This window comes from Melospiza melodia, chromosome 24 (assembly GCF_035770615.1).
Source record: "Melospiza melodia melodia isolate bMelMel2 chromosome 24, bMelMel2.pri, whole genome shotgun sequence".
In the NCBI taxonomy this organism is placed as follows: Eukaryota; Metazoa; Chordata; class Aves; order Passeriformes; family Passerellidae; genus Melospiza; species Melospiza melodia.
In genome coordinates, this window is record NC_086217.1 from 5,442,026 (window position 1) to 5,459,850 (window position 17,825).

Consider the following 17,825-nt stretch of genomic DNA (forward strand, 5'->3'; position numbering starts at 1 on the left):
ATGTGGGAGGTGTGTAAATGTCATCGTGGGTTTAGTGCTCAGTGTAGTCTAACAGCTTAAGGATGAGGAGGTAGTAAAGTTATTTAAACTGTATTTTTATAGATGCTTTTGTTGAGACAAAATTAAGTTTCTTATTTGCTCAAGATTAAGCAAATTTATTTACTGAGAAGTTAGAAACAAGCCTGTCCTGTTTAATTGGGTTTATTTCTAAATGCTATGCACAGGGATGTAAAAAAGGGATTATCCTAAGGTACATTCATTGTATTTTATTTTTCAAATTTGTAAACAGTTGCACATTGTTAATTTATTGTTTGTCATTAAATTTAGGCAGGTAATCCTTGGTTATACATGAAAATAGGCAGTTTACTGAAATTGGGTCTTAAATACAGCTCTGAAAAAAGGTGTTTGAATGTAGTACTAAAGCAGCAGTATGCTCTGTAAATGAGCAGAATTGGAATAGATATGTTTAATTTAATAGGTGTTTTAAGAGAAAAGAACCCAAATCTCTTACACCAGTCTATGAAACTGGTTAGACCTCAAATTGGCCAATGTTCATGATTAATTCTGCTGATTAATCTGATTAATTCTGATTAATCATGGACCAACTTGTTCATTTGCTGAAGCTGTTCCTTGGCATCATAAAATAATGAGGTTTTGTTTTTAACATAGCTCTGCTTTGGGGCTGCTGCAGGATCAGGATGAACCTCAAGAAATTTAGAGACAATGCACAAACTGCCCTTGTTAGAAAGAATTGCATTTCCTTGTGTTCCTTAACAAATGTCAGGTGCTTACCTGGGGATCTTTTTCTGGTCACACTGATCTCCCTGCATGATCTGTAAAATGAAGATGGTTGTGGGTAATTAGAAATATATATGTAAAAATTATAAATTCTAAATGAGCTTAGGTGATAACATGCAAGTTACTCAGAAAGTTTTACATTCTCTAAACAAATGACTCATATATTTGTTTATTTTTATTTTTCAGCTGTACTTTCAGGTTTCCCAGCACAAACATCAAGATAACATTCACAGCTCTGTCCAATGAAAAGAGAGAAAAGCAGGAGGCCCCCGAGTCCCCAGTGAAGCCTGTGCAACCCCAGATCTCTCCCTTAACAATAAACATTCCAGACAACATGGCTCACCTGATCAGCCCCCTCCCTTCTCCCACAGGAACCATCAGGTATTTAAACCCTGCAGGTGGGATCCGGGCCACACCTACAGTCAAGCTCAGCACAACTTTCTGATTCAGGATTTTGCTTTTGAGGTCAAAATTTGGCTGAAACTCAGCCTCCAGAAACCCCCTTTCTGCTGCCATAGTTGCATGAACATTAACATGTTCAATGTGTAACATTCTGCTCAAGAACCTGGCATTTTTCTTGCATTTCAACAATTTAAATTGCTTTTTGCTCTTGCATGCTTATGGCAACGCTTCAAATGAGATAATTTTAAATGACACCATTTTAAAACATGCTGATTTGCCACTGTCCTGAAGTTCATCATCAGGAAAAATGGTTTGGGTTATTATTGGTGTGGAAAATGGACTGATCTCTTACTCTAGAATATTTGGTTTTGTTAAGTTGGAAAGGAGCAGTTTATTTTGGTTTGGTTTTCCTTGCCCTGCTGCTTCTTTGGTAATTGCAGCTTTGTCCCACCTGTTACTGGGACCAAACTCAATTAAACACAAACAACCCATCCTCACAAATTACTTCAGATGGAATTATTCCAAGTCTTGGAAAGATCAGGAGCAAAACTTCCATGTCCAGGCCCTGAAAGTTGTTTCACTCATGTTCATGCTTTTGAAAGCTTTTTTGTCCCCTCTCACTTCCTGTGTCCATGCTTGCTTTTAAAAAGGTACAGCTTGTTAATGAGATTGGAATGGAAGGATAATTGACTTCTTGCATGTTTGCCAAGCTCTTGTCTCTGTCTGGGAGTGTTTCATGACACCTGCTGAAATGATGGAAGCAGAGAGAAAAGATACCTAGACTTGTCTGTGTAACAGGTTTGCTTTCTTATAAGAATTCAGGGAAAACACATCTTGCCAATGACAGAGCAGCTCACAAATATTTCAGATATTATCCCATCTATCACCACTATGAATTTTGTAATTCTCTTCAGGGCTTTCATACACCTGTTGAGTAGTTTATTACACAAAAATAAAAAAGCTGACAGTTTGGAGTCTATTTTGAGAGCAAAGCCTGACAGTTTCTCTGCAAATCATCCTGTTTTGTAGAAGACTTGTAAACTTGCTTTGATTATACCATATGTGTCTCTTTGTCAATATATGCTGAAGTGAGCAGAGGAGAGGGATGTTGTCAGCTGATACTTGCAAACACAGAGCAGGAGTGACCTATATCTAAAAAAATAAATTAGCTCCACATTTGGGCTCTAACCAGGGATTCTTCTGTACAACATTTAAAAATTGCCATCTCTCTCTTATAGTAAGTATATCACTAGTAACAAATCATGGGTGGATTTCTTGGGAAGTGAAGCTTTGATGCTTTCAGTGTAAATATAATTGCCCAATCTACAGTGTTTGTCTCCTTCTGTGCATGAAAAAGGAGGCAGCAAAAAACTGGAGGGGCCAGGCAGACAAGCAAACCTTGACAGATGAAAATTGTTCAAGTTTTAGTGTGTAGATCTAAATAACATAGTCTAGATTTATTTGTTGTTGATGTTTTGAACCACAGATTCAAAGATTAAAGATTATCTTTGGAGATAAGGCTGCTTCTGGGGGCACAGCCAGGTGCAGCTATTGAGATTTCTGTTTTTTTGGAATTTCTGAGGGCTGCCTTGAAATCAGCTGCAGGATGGATTGCAGAGAGTGTGTCCTTGCAAAAGAGCTGCCAGAATTATTTTGGGGAAGGGGATGAACCTCACCTGCTGATTTTCTCTTTCCTCTTGGCTAAAAGGAAATCATAGAAGAAAATTGGCATCGTGCAGCTGCAGTTCCTGTGGACTCTGCAAGGCAGGGGACCAGTGGTAGAAAGATGTTCCAGTGGAATTATATCCAGTTTTACCTGGTTTTCTGTGATGGATGGCAAAATGTGAAGTGTTAGGAGATACTTTTTAGTGTTTGGCACCAACTCTTGCTTTCCAATAGTGTATCTGCTCTGTTGGCCCAATACTGCATTAAATCAGCTGAGTCAGTGCTGATGCACCTCATTTATAGATAAATTTATGATTTTTATACACATACCTATGTGTAAGTATGTGCACACACCTGTAAACACTTAAAATAATAGTGATTCCAATTTAAATGAAAATCAAACATTTTTTTTTTACCTCACCTCTTGCTTTATTTCCTCAAATATGCAAAAACACTACACTGGAGAGATGATTTTGGGGGGGCCAGACTGAACACAAGCTTATGGCAGAAATTCCATGCAAGATATGTGTCTTGTTTGTAAATTAAGGAATTAAAGAGCTGAACCCCCAGTCCTTATAAATTAGGGAATTAAAGAGCTGAACCCCCAGTCCTTATAAATTAAGGAATTAAAGACCTGAACCCTCAGTCCTTGTCAATTAAGGAATTAAAGAGCTGAAGCCCCAGTCTCCTATGCTACAAACTACTGCAGTAGTTTCCAGTGTTGTTTCCAATGAGTGCCTGAAAATCTGTGGTTGCTGATGCAGTTGAGGTGGCAAATCTCACACAAATACATTGCAGCCTGATCAATCAGCTGATTCTTGAGGAGGAAAGCCTGAGTGAGGTTTTTTCCTGCAGTGATTCTGATTCCATGGCTGGCTTAGCAAAGCATGGAAGGTGCTTTGGAATGGAAGCCCTGACAACCCTTTAGCTGCAGCCTCCCAGCTCTATTAGTGGCTTTGCTGCAGCAAGAGCTTTTTGATAAGACATAATGTGGTGATATACTGTATAACAAAATAGTAGGATCTTCTTTTTATGCTCTACAGTGCTGCAAATTCCTGCCCATCGAGCCCCCGCGGCGCAGGCTCCTCAGGGTACAAAATGAGCCGTGGAATAGCATCTGACCTACATTTGATGGCTGACAATTCCCAGTCAGAAAACGACAAGGAAGCTTCAGGGGGAGACAGCCCAAAGGTAAACACAGCTTGAAACCAATCCCAGAAATGACACCTGAACTCAATGGAAGGCTTGGGATGTTTTGTTTGCTAAGGTGTATGCACTGAGTGGTAATTTAACGTGCCAGGCTTTAAAAATAATGTGTAGGGTTTTGTGAGCAGATGTGAGATTGATTGATTGATGGATTGATTGATTGATGGATTGATTGATTGATTGATTGATTGACCCTTGTCCCCTTTGGGAGAGGGTCTGTGTGCAGTCTAAGTTACAGATCTGTTTGGAAGCTATTGAAAATTCTTTGCTGCAAAATTTATGTTTCCCTAAAATTGCTAATCAGGACAACAAAGCTTTCTTAATTTATTTTCTGCCTCAAGATTTTCATTGTCCAAAAGTGCCCTAATTCAAGTTAATGATGTTCTATGACTTTTGATCAGTGTGTGTTTATTCAGAGTTTGTTGATGCAGACTTTTGTTGTTTTTGTGCAGGATGACTCTAAGCCACCCTACTCCTATGCACAGTTAATAGTCCAAGCAATTACAATGGCCCCGGATAAGCAGCTTACACTAAATGGAATTTATACGCACATAACTAAAAATTATCCCTACTACAGGACAGCAGACAAGGGCTGGCAGGTAATTCTGATTTCTGGAATATTTTTTATTTTTTTAACATGTGAGCAATACTGGCAGCTGTAAATGGTCATGAGCAGGCAGTTGGTAAGCCTCATAACCCTTCAGATGTAGAATTTGGCAAATGAGTGTGTTGTCTTTCCTCTGATTTTAAGTTTTTCCAACAAAGTGGGCAATTTACATTGGTCTGTATTTTAAATACTGCTTTATTGATGGAATGGTGTTCTTTAAACCCCTAGTAGGGTTGCAGACAGGCTTTGGGGAAAGCAAAGTGCATTTGGCACTGGATTTGAATCCTGTATGCTGTCTAGGAAAGGTGTCATGTTCTGTAACCTACAGCTGTGTCAACATCCGTGTTGCTATCTTGAGATAAAATTGAGATATGAAATACTCCAAGTTTAGTTCTGTTTGAAAACAGTGATCTTGCCCATGCAGCAGGTGAAGGAACAAGTGTTTTATCTCATTATCTCACCCTGGTTCATGCACTGTTTGATTTGTGAACTTGCCCATTCCTGTAGCAAACCTTTCAACTCTGCAGAATTCATTTCTGCTTTCTTTTCATTTTCACAAGAGCAGCCTCAGCTTTTGCCAGGATGACTAACTGGTACAAATCAGTCTGGCAGAGCCTTGCCAGGCACATGTGAAGGCTCAGTGCCTTTGGTGCTGTTTGGGGTGTCTCAGGGAGCCTGGAACACCTGGAGCACATTGTCCACCCTGGGCTCTCTGCTCCCTCTGCAGTTATTGTCAGAGAGGTAAAATTTAGGGAGATTGGGTGACAGGAAAAGTGAGGAAGTGTTAACATTGGCTGCAAAGTGGAAAACTGAAGAATACAATCCTTCCCTGTAGAGGAAGAGATTTTTAAATATGAATCACATACTTATTTGTCATACAGCCTAAATGAAAGCTGGGTCACTCTCCCAAGGTTAGAGGGGAATGTAGCTGCCCCTGGCTGAGGGTTTGGTTAGACAAGGACTTGGCTGCTGTGGCTGGGAAGTCTCTTTTGTTTCCCTTTCCCACATAACAGTGCAGTATCCTGGCTGCAGTCAGGTTGTTTTAGCAACAAGACTCTGTTTATAAAATGTTGATTTGTGTTTTGCTTCCTATTTCACAGTACCTTGAGTGTCTGTGTAGGAGATGTTGCTTTGTGAGCATCATGAACCCAACACAGACACACAGAGCTCTGCCATAGAACAGGGGGTGGATTCTGTGATGCTTCCTAAAGCCAAGGTGACAGGCACAGCAGACAGTGTGTGCTGGAGCCATTAATCAGCAGCTATGCAGAGAAAATTGGAAAAGCTGAAAATCAGATGCTGTTCAGTCACTGCTCTGCCAGGTTCTGCACATTAGGAGTTGCATTGCAGCTCAGGTGACTTAGGAAAGATGTTTTGAATCATAATTGAGGCTATAGGTGACTTAGGAAAGATGTTTTAAATCAGATTTGAGGCTATATATGCACATATCATTCAAAGCATAGAGTAAAACACATCTCCAGTGTCCCAGTCCCACACCTCAACAAACAGGTATTTATATCCTTTAGCATACAATGCTCTCATTTTAATGGGCATTTGAAGGCTCCTCTCTCTGAATTTATTTTAGTAGGTATTTTTGGATCCACTCCTTTATTCTAGCATATGGAGAAATAAATACAATTTATAAATATTTTCTTGGCATCTTTCTAGTTATGTTTCCATTTTTGGCAGGGAAAAAACCATCTCTGGTTTCATCAGTTTGCATTCAAGAAATCATATGTGGTTATCATCACTGCTTTAAGTTTTCCAAACTTACCATCAGGGCTGTGAACTCAGATATTTGAGCAAGTTTTACACTGGCTTTGCAAATTTTGAGAGCTTTTGTTAACATAAAGTTTTTTTTCCCATTTACCTCTGTTCCCTCACAAGTGTTTCAGGGTGAATCCTTAGCATCAGTCTCTTGCTGTTCAGTGATAATACTCAGATTTTGGGGTTTATCTATGTTAAAAAATAAAATAAAAAGAAATTCTGTGTGCAAAGCCAAGCAGAGATAGGGCAGCTTGAGGGTGTCAGCAGTTCTGTGCATTGCTCTGCTGGAGGAGTGGGGGGATGTTGCAGCAAATTGAGGATGTGGGAATGTGAAAGGGACTGTGGTGACAAAAATCTGGAAGAGCTGGTTCAGGACCTGCTGCCACTTGGTGTTTTAATTGACACAGTAAATTTTTGGCTTTGTTATTGAGACAAACTGGACTATGGGTGAATTCACAACACTCCAGCTGCCTTTGGAGCTTGTGCAATTTAGCTTTTCTTTCTGAATTGTGGAACAGTAACAGAATTACCACATAGGATCAGAATCAGTTCATGCTGTGTTCTGCTGGCCCTCCTGGAAGGAGCTGGGACACCTGGGGAAGGGTGGAGTACAAGCATTGATCATTTTTAGTTTTTGTTTTTAACACTGCATTCTGCAAAAGTATCTGTAGTGTTCTAAACATTGCTTTCAATCACCGTGTTTCTCATGAGAGAATGAAATAAATGGGATTCCTGTTATTTCCAATTAGAATACTGGGTTTTTAATTGTTGGGAAAGAGTTTACAAAATGCAAGAGTCCTTTCAGGTTTATGGCACTGCTTGGTAGTGCTCTGAGTGCTGTTAAATGAAGGAATTAAAGAGCTGAACCCCCAGTCTCCTATAGTACAAACTGCTGCAGTAGGCCACATTCTGACTTGGAAAAGTTATATGAATTCTACATATTTTTTTATGTTCCATAGAATTCAATACGTCACAATCTCTCTCTGAATCGTTATTTCATCAAAGTACCACGTTCCCAGGAAGAACCAGGCAAAGGCTCATTCTGGAGGATAGACCCTGCCTCTGAAAGCAAATTAATAGAGCAGGCTTTTAGGAAAAGGCGGCCTAGGGGAGTACCTTGCTTTAGAACCCCTCTGGGACCACTCTCTTCTAGGTAAGGAAAACCAGATGAACAAAAAGAACTATGGCTGTTGTTTAATCTTCAGGCTGCTACAGACTTGATAGCTTTGGATACAGTCACAAGTTTAGTAATTTAATTTCATCCAGACTCAGTGTTTGAATTCTGTGTGTTTCATTAGGAGGCTGCCCCGTACACCAGGCTGGTGTTTCTTGCTTGGTTTTAGTGTTAAAGAACCTGGTTTGCATAACTAACTATCAGATTGTTCATGTATGCAAGCCTTGCTGTACCTTTGATGGGTTTTGCAGAATTATAATTATAATTTCTAACTGCCATCTACTGGATTTTAAAACTGTTTGCAAAGAAAATTCTCAGATACCAGCTATTTATTGACCTAAGAGATGACAATTGTGTATTCAGTTTGCTAATGTTGGAGCAGAATTTGTGCTGGGGAAACACCTGGGTTTAAATTGTTCCCTCTGTAAAGTTATGGCCTTTCTGCTGGTGCAGATCTTTTTCTACTTGCCCTGTAGCCTCAGATTTGCTCATTGTTCTTCTCCACCAGAAGAAATGTTCATGTTTCACAGATTTAGAGTCTCCCTAAGAAGGCATCCAGCCACTTCTTCTCCTTTAACTGTACCTGGAGTTTGCTTTTAAATTCTGTCCCTGTTTAACAGAAGCTTTTTAAAAGATGCAGAGCTCTGGGCTGTGGCTGTGCCCTCCCCTGCTGCACAGGGCAGTGTGTCACACTCTCCTTAGAGGAAGGCCATGGGCTTCACAGTTCAGAAGTTAAAACACATCAGCTGCTGCTTTCATTTCTAACTACAGAAGTGCCCCAGCTTCTCCTAATCACTCTGGAGTGTTGTCTGCACACTCCAGTGGCGTGCAGACCCCCGAGAGCCTGTCCAGGGAAGGATCTCCTGTCCCCATGGAGCCCGAGCCCAGCACCATCCAGCCAAAACTCGCCGTCATCCAGGAGGCGCGATTCGCACAGAGCGCCCCAGGTGAGAGACCCCAGCTCAGGGCTGGGGCACAGGGGCCCACCAATACTGCCAGGGCTTCATATGCACCCAAAAATGAGGATAAAAATAAAATAAAATAAAATAAAATAAAATAAAATAAAATAAAATAAAATAAAATAAAATAAAATAAAATAAAATAAAATAAAATATATAATATAATACAATACAATACAATGTAATATATACTATACTATCATATAATATACTATAATATAATATAATATAATATAATATAATATAATATAATATAATATAATATAATATAATATAATATAATATAATATAATATAATATAATATAATATAATATAATATAATATAATATAATATAATATAATATAATATACTATCATATACTATCATATACTGTACTATACCATAATATAATATAATGTAATATAATGTAATATAATGTAATATAATGTAATATAATGTAATATGCAATACTATCATATACTATACTATACTATCATATAGTATCATATACTATCATATACTATACTATACCATAATATAATATAATATAACATATACTATAATATAATATAATATATACTATAATACAATACAAGATAATATATACTATGTTACAAGATAATATAATAATTAATAACACAATAAAATATAATAAATGAAAAATATATAAAAATATAAAATGTTATATATAAAATATATAAACAAATATATTACAAGTATATATTATATTTGTATTATATAAAACAAATATATATTTATAAAAATTTTATATATAAAGATATTTTATATAATAATAATATATAATATGATATAATATGTAATATAATGTACTAATAATGAATAATATTATTTATATATAATTTTGTATATAAAAGTGAGCATGCTCTTCAGAGCAGATCTTTGAGAAGCTCAGGAGAACAGCCAGGGAGGGTCTGTTTGAACACATGGGGCTGTTGTTGCTCCAGAACCTTGGGTCACTGTTGCTGAGGACAGGCTGTCTGTCTGTCCTGTGTAGGGCTGTGCTGTCTTGTAACAGTTGTCTTGAAAAAACCCCAAAAGGTAAGGTTGTGTGTGTGTTAGAGAAATAAGGAAAGGCCTTTCACACCTCTGTGGTCATCCCACAGTGGGGGGGGGATAAAATAATTGAAAGGATAAAGAGAGATAAGAAATTCCCTGTTTAAAACAAAAAGAGCATAGAGCATGATGGGATAAGGATGTGTTTGTTTCATTACCTTCTTTGCTGCACATTTGCCATCCAGTTTCTTGGTGGGGATGTGGCACTAGAGAGGGCAGAGATGTTCCTGTGCATTGCTCAGCATTCCAATTGTGCAGCACACACATTCCCATCTGTGCAAAGGGCTTTGATTAAATGAGTGCCAGGCACAGCTTTGCTTGGGGGCAGAGCTGGGGTGCCCAGAAGGTGTGTGGGTGTTGCACAGCCAGCACAGCCCTTACCTTGAGACTGCAGCTGGGAATAACCATTTGTCCTGACCTTCCTTGTCCACTGTTACCTTCTGGCTCATTAGTGAAGGAGCTTGTTATTTCTCTGAGGTTTTAATGTTTTAATGTGAAGTTGAAAAGAACAACTGGCTTAGAAGAAATAATGAACATTAGCAATCTAATTTTGACCTCTTTGTTGGTAGGATCACCTCTCTCTAGCCAGCCAGTTTTAATTACTGTACAACGGCAGCTACCACAAGCTATCAAACCCGTCACCTACACTGTTGCAACTCCTGTGACAACTTCAACCTCCCAGCAGCCTGTAGTTCAGACAGTTCACGTTGTGCACCAGATCCCAGCTGTGTCAGTCACCAACGTGACTGGGCTGGCACCAGCAAACACTTACACTGTCGCAGGACAGGCCGTGGTCACACAAGCTGCTATGGTCACCCAGCCCAAGGTAGAACCTCAAGAGAATGGAGACCACAAGGAAGTCAAAGGTAAGAAAGAACCTGTGGGGTTGTTTTGGCACCGCTTGATGCAGAGGGATCAGTGTTTGAAATTTAGAATTGTAGAACCATAGAAGAGTTTGGTTTGGAAGGACCTTAAAGTCCATCTTGTGTGGGCAGAGATGCTTTCCACTGTCCTGGGTTGCTCCAGGCTTCATTCAGGGGTGGGGCATCAATACTTACAGAGCAATGCTTGAAGTGTTTAATAAAACTGAAGATTTCAAATTGTAATTTCTCAGATCTGTTGGAGCAAGTAATAAAACAACACGCTCCCACTGAGGACTGATTCAGTGAAACCAAGTGGCTCATGAGCACTTTATTAATTTAAACCAAATTTTCTCTCCTGTTTGCAGTGAAAGTGGAGCCTCTCCCTGCTATTAGCCATGCTGCAATAGGAGCTGCTGGTCGCATCATCCAGACCTCGCAGCCCGCCCCCTTACAGACAGTTACCATAGTGCAACAGGCGCCGCTGGGCCAGCACCAGCTGCCCATCAAAGCTGTCACCCAGAACGGAACGCACATCGTGCCCCTGAGCGCCGCCGTGGGGCAGGGCAGCGCCGGTACGGCCCCTCCTCCTCCCCTCTCTTTCTCCCTCTCTTTCTCCCTCTCTTTCTCCCTCTCTTTCTCCCTCTCTTTCTCCCTCTCTTTCTCCCTCTCTTTCTCCCTCTCTTTCTCCCTCTCTTTCTCCCTCTCTTTCTCCCTCTCTTTCTCCCTCTCTTTCTCCCTCTCTTTCTCCCTCTCTTTCTCCCTCTCCTCCTCCCTCTCTTTCTCCCTCTCTTTCTCCCTCTCTTTCTCCCTCTCTTTCTCCCTCTCTTTCTCCCTCTCTTTCTCCCTCTCTTTCTCCCTCTCTTTCTCCCTCTCTTTCTCCCTCTCTTTCTCCCTCTCTTTCTCCCTCTCTTTCTCCCTCTCTTTCTCCCTCTCTTTCTCCCTTTCTTTCTCCCTTTCTTTCTCCCTCTCTTTCTCCCTCTCTTTCTCCCTCTCCTCCTCCCTCTCCTTCTCCCTCTCTTTCTCCCTCTCCTCCTCCCTCTCCTTCTCCCTCTCTTTCTCCCTCTCCTCCTCCCTCTCCTCTCCTCTCCTCTCCTCTCCTCTCCTCTCCTCTCCTCTCCTCTCCTCTCCTCTCCTCTCCTCTCCTCTCCTCTCCTCTCCTCTCCTCTCCTCTCCTCTCCTCTCCTCTCCTCTCCTCTCCTCTCCTCTCCTCTCCTCTCCTCTCCTCTCCTCTCCTCTCCTCTCCTCTCCTCTCCTCTCCTCTCCTCTCCTCTCCTCTCCTCTCCTCTCCTCTCCTCTCCTCTCCTCTCCTCTCCTCTCCTCTCCTCTCCTCTCCTCTCCTCTCCTCTCCTCTCCTCTCCTCTCCTCTCCTCTCCTCTCCTCTCCTCTCCTCTCCTCTCCTCTCCTCTCCTCTCCTCTCCTCTCCTCTCCTCTCCTCTCCTCTCCTCTCCTCTCCTCTCCTCTCCTCTCCTCTCCTCTCCTCTCCTCTCCTCTCCTCTCCTCTCCTCTCCTCTCCTCTCCTCTCCTCTCCTCAACACCTTTTCCTCTCTCCTTGTTAACCCAGGATAAAAACAAGTTTTAAAAGAAGCTCCTGTAAATCAGAGCTGTTCAAGTGATGCCTCCTTCCAGGTGGTTTGTTGGAAGCCACCAACAGGAAAACCAGAACTTGCTTGTGGGTTGGCTCTTTGAACTGTTACTTTTTATTATGATTTTATTGAACCTGTACTGAAAAGACCAAAATTCTGGAAGGTTTTGAGGTGGTTCATGTCTGAATCCATCATTCCCCTGTGGGCCTTGGCAGGCTGGGTGGGCAGCAGTGCTTTGTCATCATTCCCCACACTCCCTCTGGCTCCCAGCACGGGCAGATCCTCACAGCTGGTTCTGGCAGTTCTGCTTTATGCATTATCTGATACTGATATTTGTCACATGTTTACAGAAATACTTTTAGGGTTGTCTTACATCAATTCATTACCTGCATTTCTGCTCACAGGTCTTTCTAATGGAGTGAATTATCTCCTTCATTTCCTTTTTCCTCCTTTGCCATCACTGACATTTATAGGTCAGTGTTCTGGCTGCTGCCACTTCACTTCCAGCTTAAGAGCAGCAAAAGCATCACAGTCAGACTTGAGGTGCACTTTGTGTGTCAGAGGGGATGTGTGAAAAGAGCTGAGAGTCGTGTGAAATACACTGAAAAGCTATTTTTAAAAGTAAGGAATAGTTCTTTTTCTCTTTTTTCCTGGATTCTGAAAACTCAGCTGATTCCCACACATTCCCTGACGCGGCAGCCAAGGAAAAACTGTATTTTCATGATGGACTGTACAGTTTGGAGTGGTTATTTTAGGCAGGGTGCAGGGTATGCAGGGACTATGGCTGCACACAGAGTAAAGTTGTAGCTTCCCACTGTTGTCTGTGTGTGATGGGTGTGCAGTGAGGTGTGCTCCAGGTCCTGGGCTCTTGTTACACTAACTCCCAAAGCAGCAAGAAACCAGGAAATTCTCAGGCAAAGCATCTAAAGTGAGAGCTTTATAGAAATGAGGGCCTATAGAAACAGTGAGGGCCTTTAGAAAGACAGATTTGTGTTTGTCTGTGTGACACACACAGCTGTGTTCACACCCACATTTGTGTGATTGGTGAAAGAATGTTTGTGCCATCTGAGAAGAAAGAAATGCAGAGCAAATTCCATTTTCCATGTGTAGTAAAGTTTCTTTCTAAAGTTTCCAGGTGCTTTCAGATCCTGCTCTCAGCAGAGCAGCCTGGCAGCATTGTGTGCTCCTTGTGAGTCAGCTCTGGGGTCCATAAGAAACTCAGTTTCTTATTGTACAATGAAATTTGCTAACTGAGTATTGTGTGTGTGATTTGACAAGGATCAGGGTGCTGAATTTGTGTTCTGCTTTTTGTAGCTGCTGCAAGTCCTTTGCACATGTTGGCGACCCACGCGTCCGCATCGGCCTCGCTCCCCACCAAGCGCCAGAACGGAGACCAGGCAGAACAGCAGGAACTGAAACGGATCAAAACAGAGGATGGAGAGAGCATAGTCATAGCTGTGAACGTGGACACCCCACCCGTGGCAGTGAGTGACAAAAGCAGCCAGAACTAGAAACTTTAGGGGAGTTTTCCTTTTTTTTAAAAAAAAAAAAAAAAAAACACACAAAGAAAAAGAAAAAAAAAACACAAAAAAACCAACAAAAACAAACTCCGTGGTGCCAAAAGGAGACACTTAAATCTAACACCTAAAATGTTGGAACATGTTCTCACGCAGTGGGGAAAGGGGCCCTGTGAATCAGACTTCAACTTTCAGCACTGAAACAAAACCCAACACAGGTGGCCTTAAAACTTGGTAATTTCAAGTCAAACTGCAGAACCATGTTGTTGTAGAGGCTGTGCCCCCGCCCCTCCTGCCCACGGACTGTGTGTGCTGGGAGGGCTGCAGCTTGAACAGGATCTGTCAGATTTTTCCCAGGACTGAGGATCTCAGTGTAACGGCAGCATGATAGCGCTTAGTGTGACTGGTTTCAAACGATTGTAAATTCCTAAAGGGAACAGAGGCAGGAGCCATTCCGACACCGTGGCAGCTAAAGCCTTTCCGAACCACCCACCCATGCAGTTGTTGATAGATATGCAGTATTTTGTTGTTCACATGTGGAATTAGAAATTTTTGAGGTGTATTTTCATTTCTTTGCAAAACGATGGGGTCTTTGACATTTCAAATCGCTCCATTTCTACTCCGGAAACTTTGGAATCACACAACTACTTTTCATGTGAAATTTTGTTTGGTAAAAAACTGAATGTAGGGTTTTTTTAACCAACGGAATGATTTACTTTTGTCTGTCCTGTTCAAGTTCAGATAAAGCTACTTTATTACATCTGCAAATTTTCATATTTTAGCAGTTGCCTGATAAATTTAATCAAATTTTATTACCATGTGTAGTGATCAAACGCTTCTTTGGGCTTGCATGTAACTGATTAGAAACTCTGATGTAAATGAGCCGTTAACTGACGTAAAGAACTGCTATGGATTTGACCAGAGCTGCACTTACCTGTTTCTCTCTCTGCTACCTTTTGCTGTTTGTTACTTTGTGTTGACTTTGACTGTCCCTGGCATATTTTTCCAGTCTAAAGTAAAACAAGAGTCTCGCTTAATATTGTGTATGTTTAAGATAACAGACTGTTCTTCATTTAGAAAGATAAAATTCTTTATCACGAGTCCTTCTAAAAAGAGTAAAATTATCTTGTCAGAGGTATATTCGATATTTTTAAGCTTAAGCACCCTTCAGTAGAAATTAATCTGCCCCGTTTCTCTGTAACACTTTGATGTCAGACACTGACCTCGGGGTCTCCATGACCAGTAGCTGTTGTGGTTTTCTAACAGTGGCTACCAGATTATGGTAATAATTTTTTTTTTTTTTTTAAGTGTGTGTTCTGCAGTTGAACATTTTAAAATGTATCGGTAATTTCTCACTTTAATGTGGTAATAGATTCCACTTTACATTTCAAAATTCAATTGAAACAAGGCTGCTGTTCAGTCTTCAACTCACACAACGTCTTATTTCCTCCTGCAGCCAGGTGAGTGGGAGCCCGAGCCGGCTCCATCGGAATCTGGTTTTTGTCCTGTTCTGTAATAAAGATGCATTATTTATATTTCCTTTCCTGCTCCGAAAGGAAAAACTGTATTTTCATGATGGACTGAACAGTTTGGAGTGGTTATTTTAGGCAGCTTTTGGAAACTATTTACCTAAAGACCAAATATGAGAAATGTGTACAAGTTTTGTGTTCATCCACACAATGGAACTGTTACAATGTCTCTGCAGATAATACATTAAAAAACTATGAAAAAAAAACTCTACACAAGCTGGATTTATAACAGGCATTTAAAAAAAGGCATAACCTGAAAAGAAGCATTTCTGTACAATTGCAACGTTTTCTTTAGAGGTTTTAAAAATAAAAAAAGTAAAGTTTTAACATACTTTTTTTAAAAAAAAAAAATCCAGTACTAGTAATTTAATTTGGTGTTGAATGAATTCACTAGAATGTGGTTTATTTTCAGAAGTGAGAATCTGTTCACAACTAGGGCTAGGTGAATAATAGTGTATAAGATTTTTTTAAATAAAATTAAATTTTATTCAGCAAATTAACTAAGTTGAAATTACTCAACAAGTGTGTTTGGAATATCAGTGTATATTTGGGGTTAATGCAGCTTCTGTGCCAGCCCCCCAGGCCAAGGTGCCCCTTCCAGCCAAGCCACGGGCAGGGAGGGGCCTGGGGCAGGACCCTGCCAGTGCTTGGGGCACAGGAGGGCACAGCAACGTGTCTGCCCTACATGGATCATTATTTCTGTAAGTAAATTTTAGATGTCACTTTCTGGAATCTCTGTCGTGAATGTGGGTTTGGTGTTTGATCCCCTTTGCCTGCACTGGTTACAGTCTCTGTTTCTCAGAAGCTGGGAAATGCTTTCAAGGACCAGGAAAACTCTGCTGGAAGCTGGGTCAGGTTTTCATGGCAATGCTTTCAAGAGTTGGGGAGAAACCCAACTCCCCAAGCCTTGGATGGATGTGGAACTGCTGGGTTTGGTGTTTGGAGCCGAATGGGCAGAGCCTGTTCCTCGAACAGAAAGCAGGGTCTGAATGGTCTGAATAAACACAGTCCTTGGGGAAGAAGAAGAAGAAGAAGAGCACAGCTGACCATGGAGGCAGTGAAGTGCTGTAATTGTTACTGTGCCCCAGGGCAGGCAGAGCAGTGTGACCCAGCCCCAGCCTGGTGGCATTTTGTGGCTGCTGTGTCTGTAAGAACTGGTCGTGTCTCACATCTCCAACTGCACTGATTAATTCTGTATTTTCTCCTTTTTGTGACTACCTAAAGGTTCTGAAAGCAATCCTCATGTTCCACAGTTCCTGCTGGCAGATACCTGGAATTGCTGCAGAATTTAGTGCACTGACTCATTAGTTTTCCTGTCAGGATTCTGAACTGTGACACAGGTTCTGTGGAGAGAGATGGCAAAATGGGGAGAGAAGGCGTTGAGTTACTGTTCCATACAAAAGGAGCTGCTGATCCCTGTGCATCCCTGTGCTTCAGGAGCAGATGCTGCTTTAATACTTTGTGTTCCAGTCGTGGTTTGCTCTGCCTGTGGGAGCTCTCTGCCCTCCTGGTGCCTGGGGGTGATCCTGTGGCCATGAGGCACCACCAGTCTATCAGTGCCCCCATTCCTTTTCCCACCAGGACTGACTGAGCACTGTTCCATTATTGTAGAGCTGTGCAGACTCTGGGTACATCCATCCACAGGAGCCAAGCAGTGAAGCACTGGCAGAGCAGCCTGGAGGCAGCAGCAGCTGGGAAGACTCAATGCTGTGCTGGATTTGATCCCTGTGGAACAGCTGCACCTAATCACATCCATTTGCAGGTAGCACAGGACAGCTGAGGTGTGCCAGGGCACTCAGGGTTACTGCAGCACTGCTGGCTGCCTGCACAGGTGTTGTTTTCATTCCTGCTGCCACGTTGGAGCAGAGGTTTAGGGAAAATTTGACATGTTTAGAAGATTTTAAATCTTCCCCAGAAATGTGTTCATAATCTCTTGTCAGCTCTAGGATAACAGGGACAGGGGGTCAGCTGAGGCCCAGCAGAGCTGTGGGAGCAGGGGCAGGGCTGGCTGGGGGAGTTCAGGAGTTTCCTGGTGCAGGGATCAGGAGCAGCTCCACTGGCACAGGAGAGGATTTCCATCTGCAGCACCTCCCATCACATCCTTCTCCAGGAGAGGACAGCTCCAGGTCCTTCTGCCGGGTGAGGTAAGTGCTCAACAAGAACTGGTTTGCACTGGGAAGTTGGGCTTGTTTTGGGACAGACAGCAAGGTGCATGGCCCAGGCAGTGGCTCACGTGCTCCTGTCCCCTCCTCATGCAGCAGATTGAGCTCCTGTCCTTCACCAGCCACCACTATTGTTTATCCCCCAGCCTGGAGCAATGGAAACCATGGCTGTGACCATCAGTGAATACAGCAAAGTTAGTCACTTTTATTTAAAAGAAATAACATATTACAAATAAGTGTGCAAAACAATTCCTGTGGTTAAATACGCATAAAAGCAACATGCAACCTTGACATCAACATGGTGAGTTAGTCCTTAGTAGGTTACATGACACTAAAAGGGACTTGTCAAAGTTAGAGTTTGCAACTGAAGTCACAGAGTGTCAGGGCTGAAGCATCTGTGAAATTAGCTTTGAGAGGAGCAAGGGCTCCCTGCCCCAGGGTTCAGTGCCACAGATGCCAAACTTGGGGCTGTCTCAGGTTCTGGGTTAGGAGCTTGTGCCTTAGGTCAGCAGGAAATAGGGAAACAACTTTTGGGGAA

The 17,825-nt window shown here is 41.8% G+C and overlaps 1 protein-coding gene across 1 annotated transcript in view; it reads left to right on the forward strand.

Annotated features, from left to right (window-relative positions):
• The window catches only part of FOXK2 (forkhead box K2), a 46,209-nt gene extending 30,584 nt beyond the window's left edge, over positions 1–15,625 (forward strand). The window contains exons 2-9 of the mRNA XM_063175457.1: positions 985–1,179; positions 3,909–4,056; positions 4,524–4,670; positions 7,405–7,598; positions 8,391–8,566; positions 10,203–10,499; positions 10,862–11,068; positions 13,394–15,625. Coding sequence (XP_063031527.1) covers positions 985–1,179; positions 3,909–4,056; positions 4,524–4,670; positions 7,405–7,598; positions 8,391–8,566; positions 10,203–10,499; positions 10,862–11,068; positions 13,394–13,590 — 1,561 coding nt within the window. The 3' untranslated portion in view covers positions 13,591–15,625. The remainder of the gene's footprint in view (positions 1–984; positions 1,180–3,908; positions 4,057–4,523; positions 4,671–7,404; positions 7,599–8,390; positions 8,567–10,202; positions 10,500–10,861; positions 11,069–13,393) is intronic.
• The last annotated feature ends 2,200 nt before the right edge of the window (positions 15,626–17,825 follow it).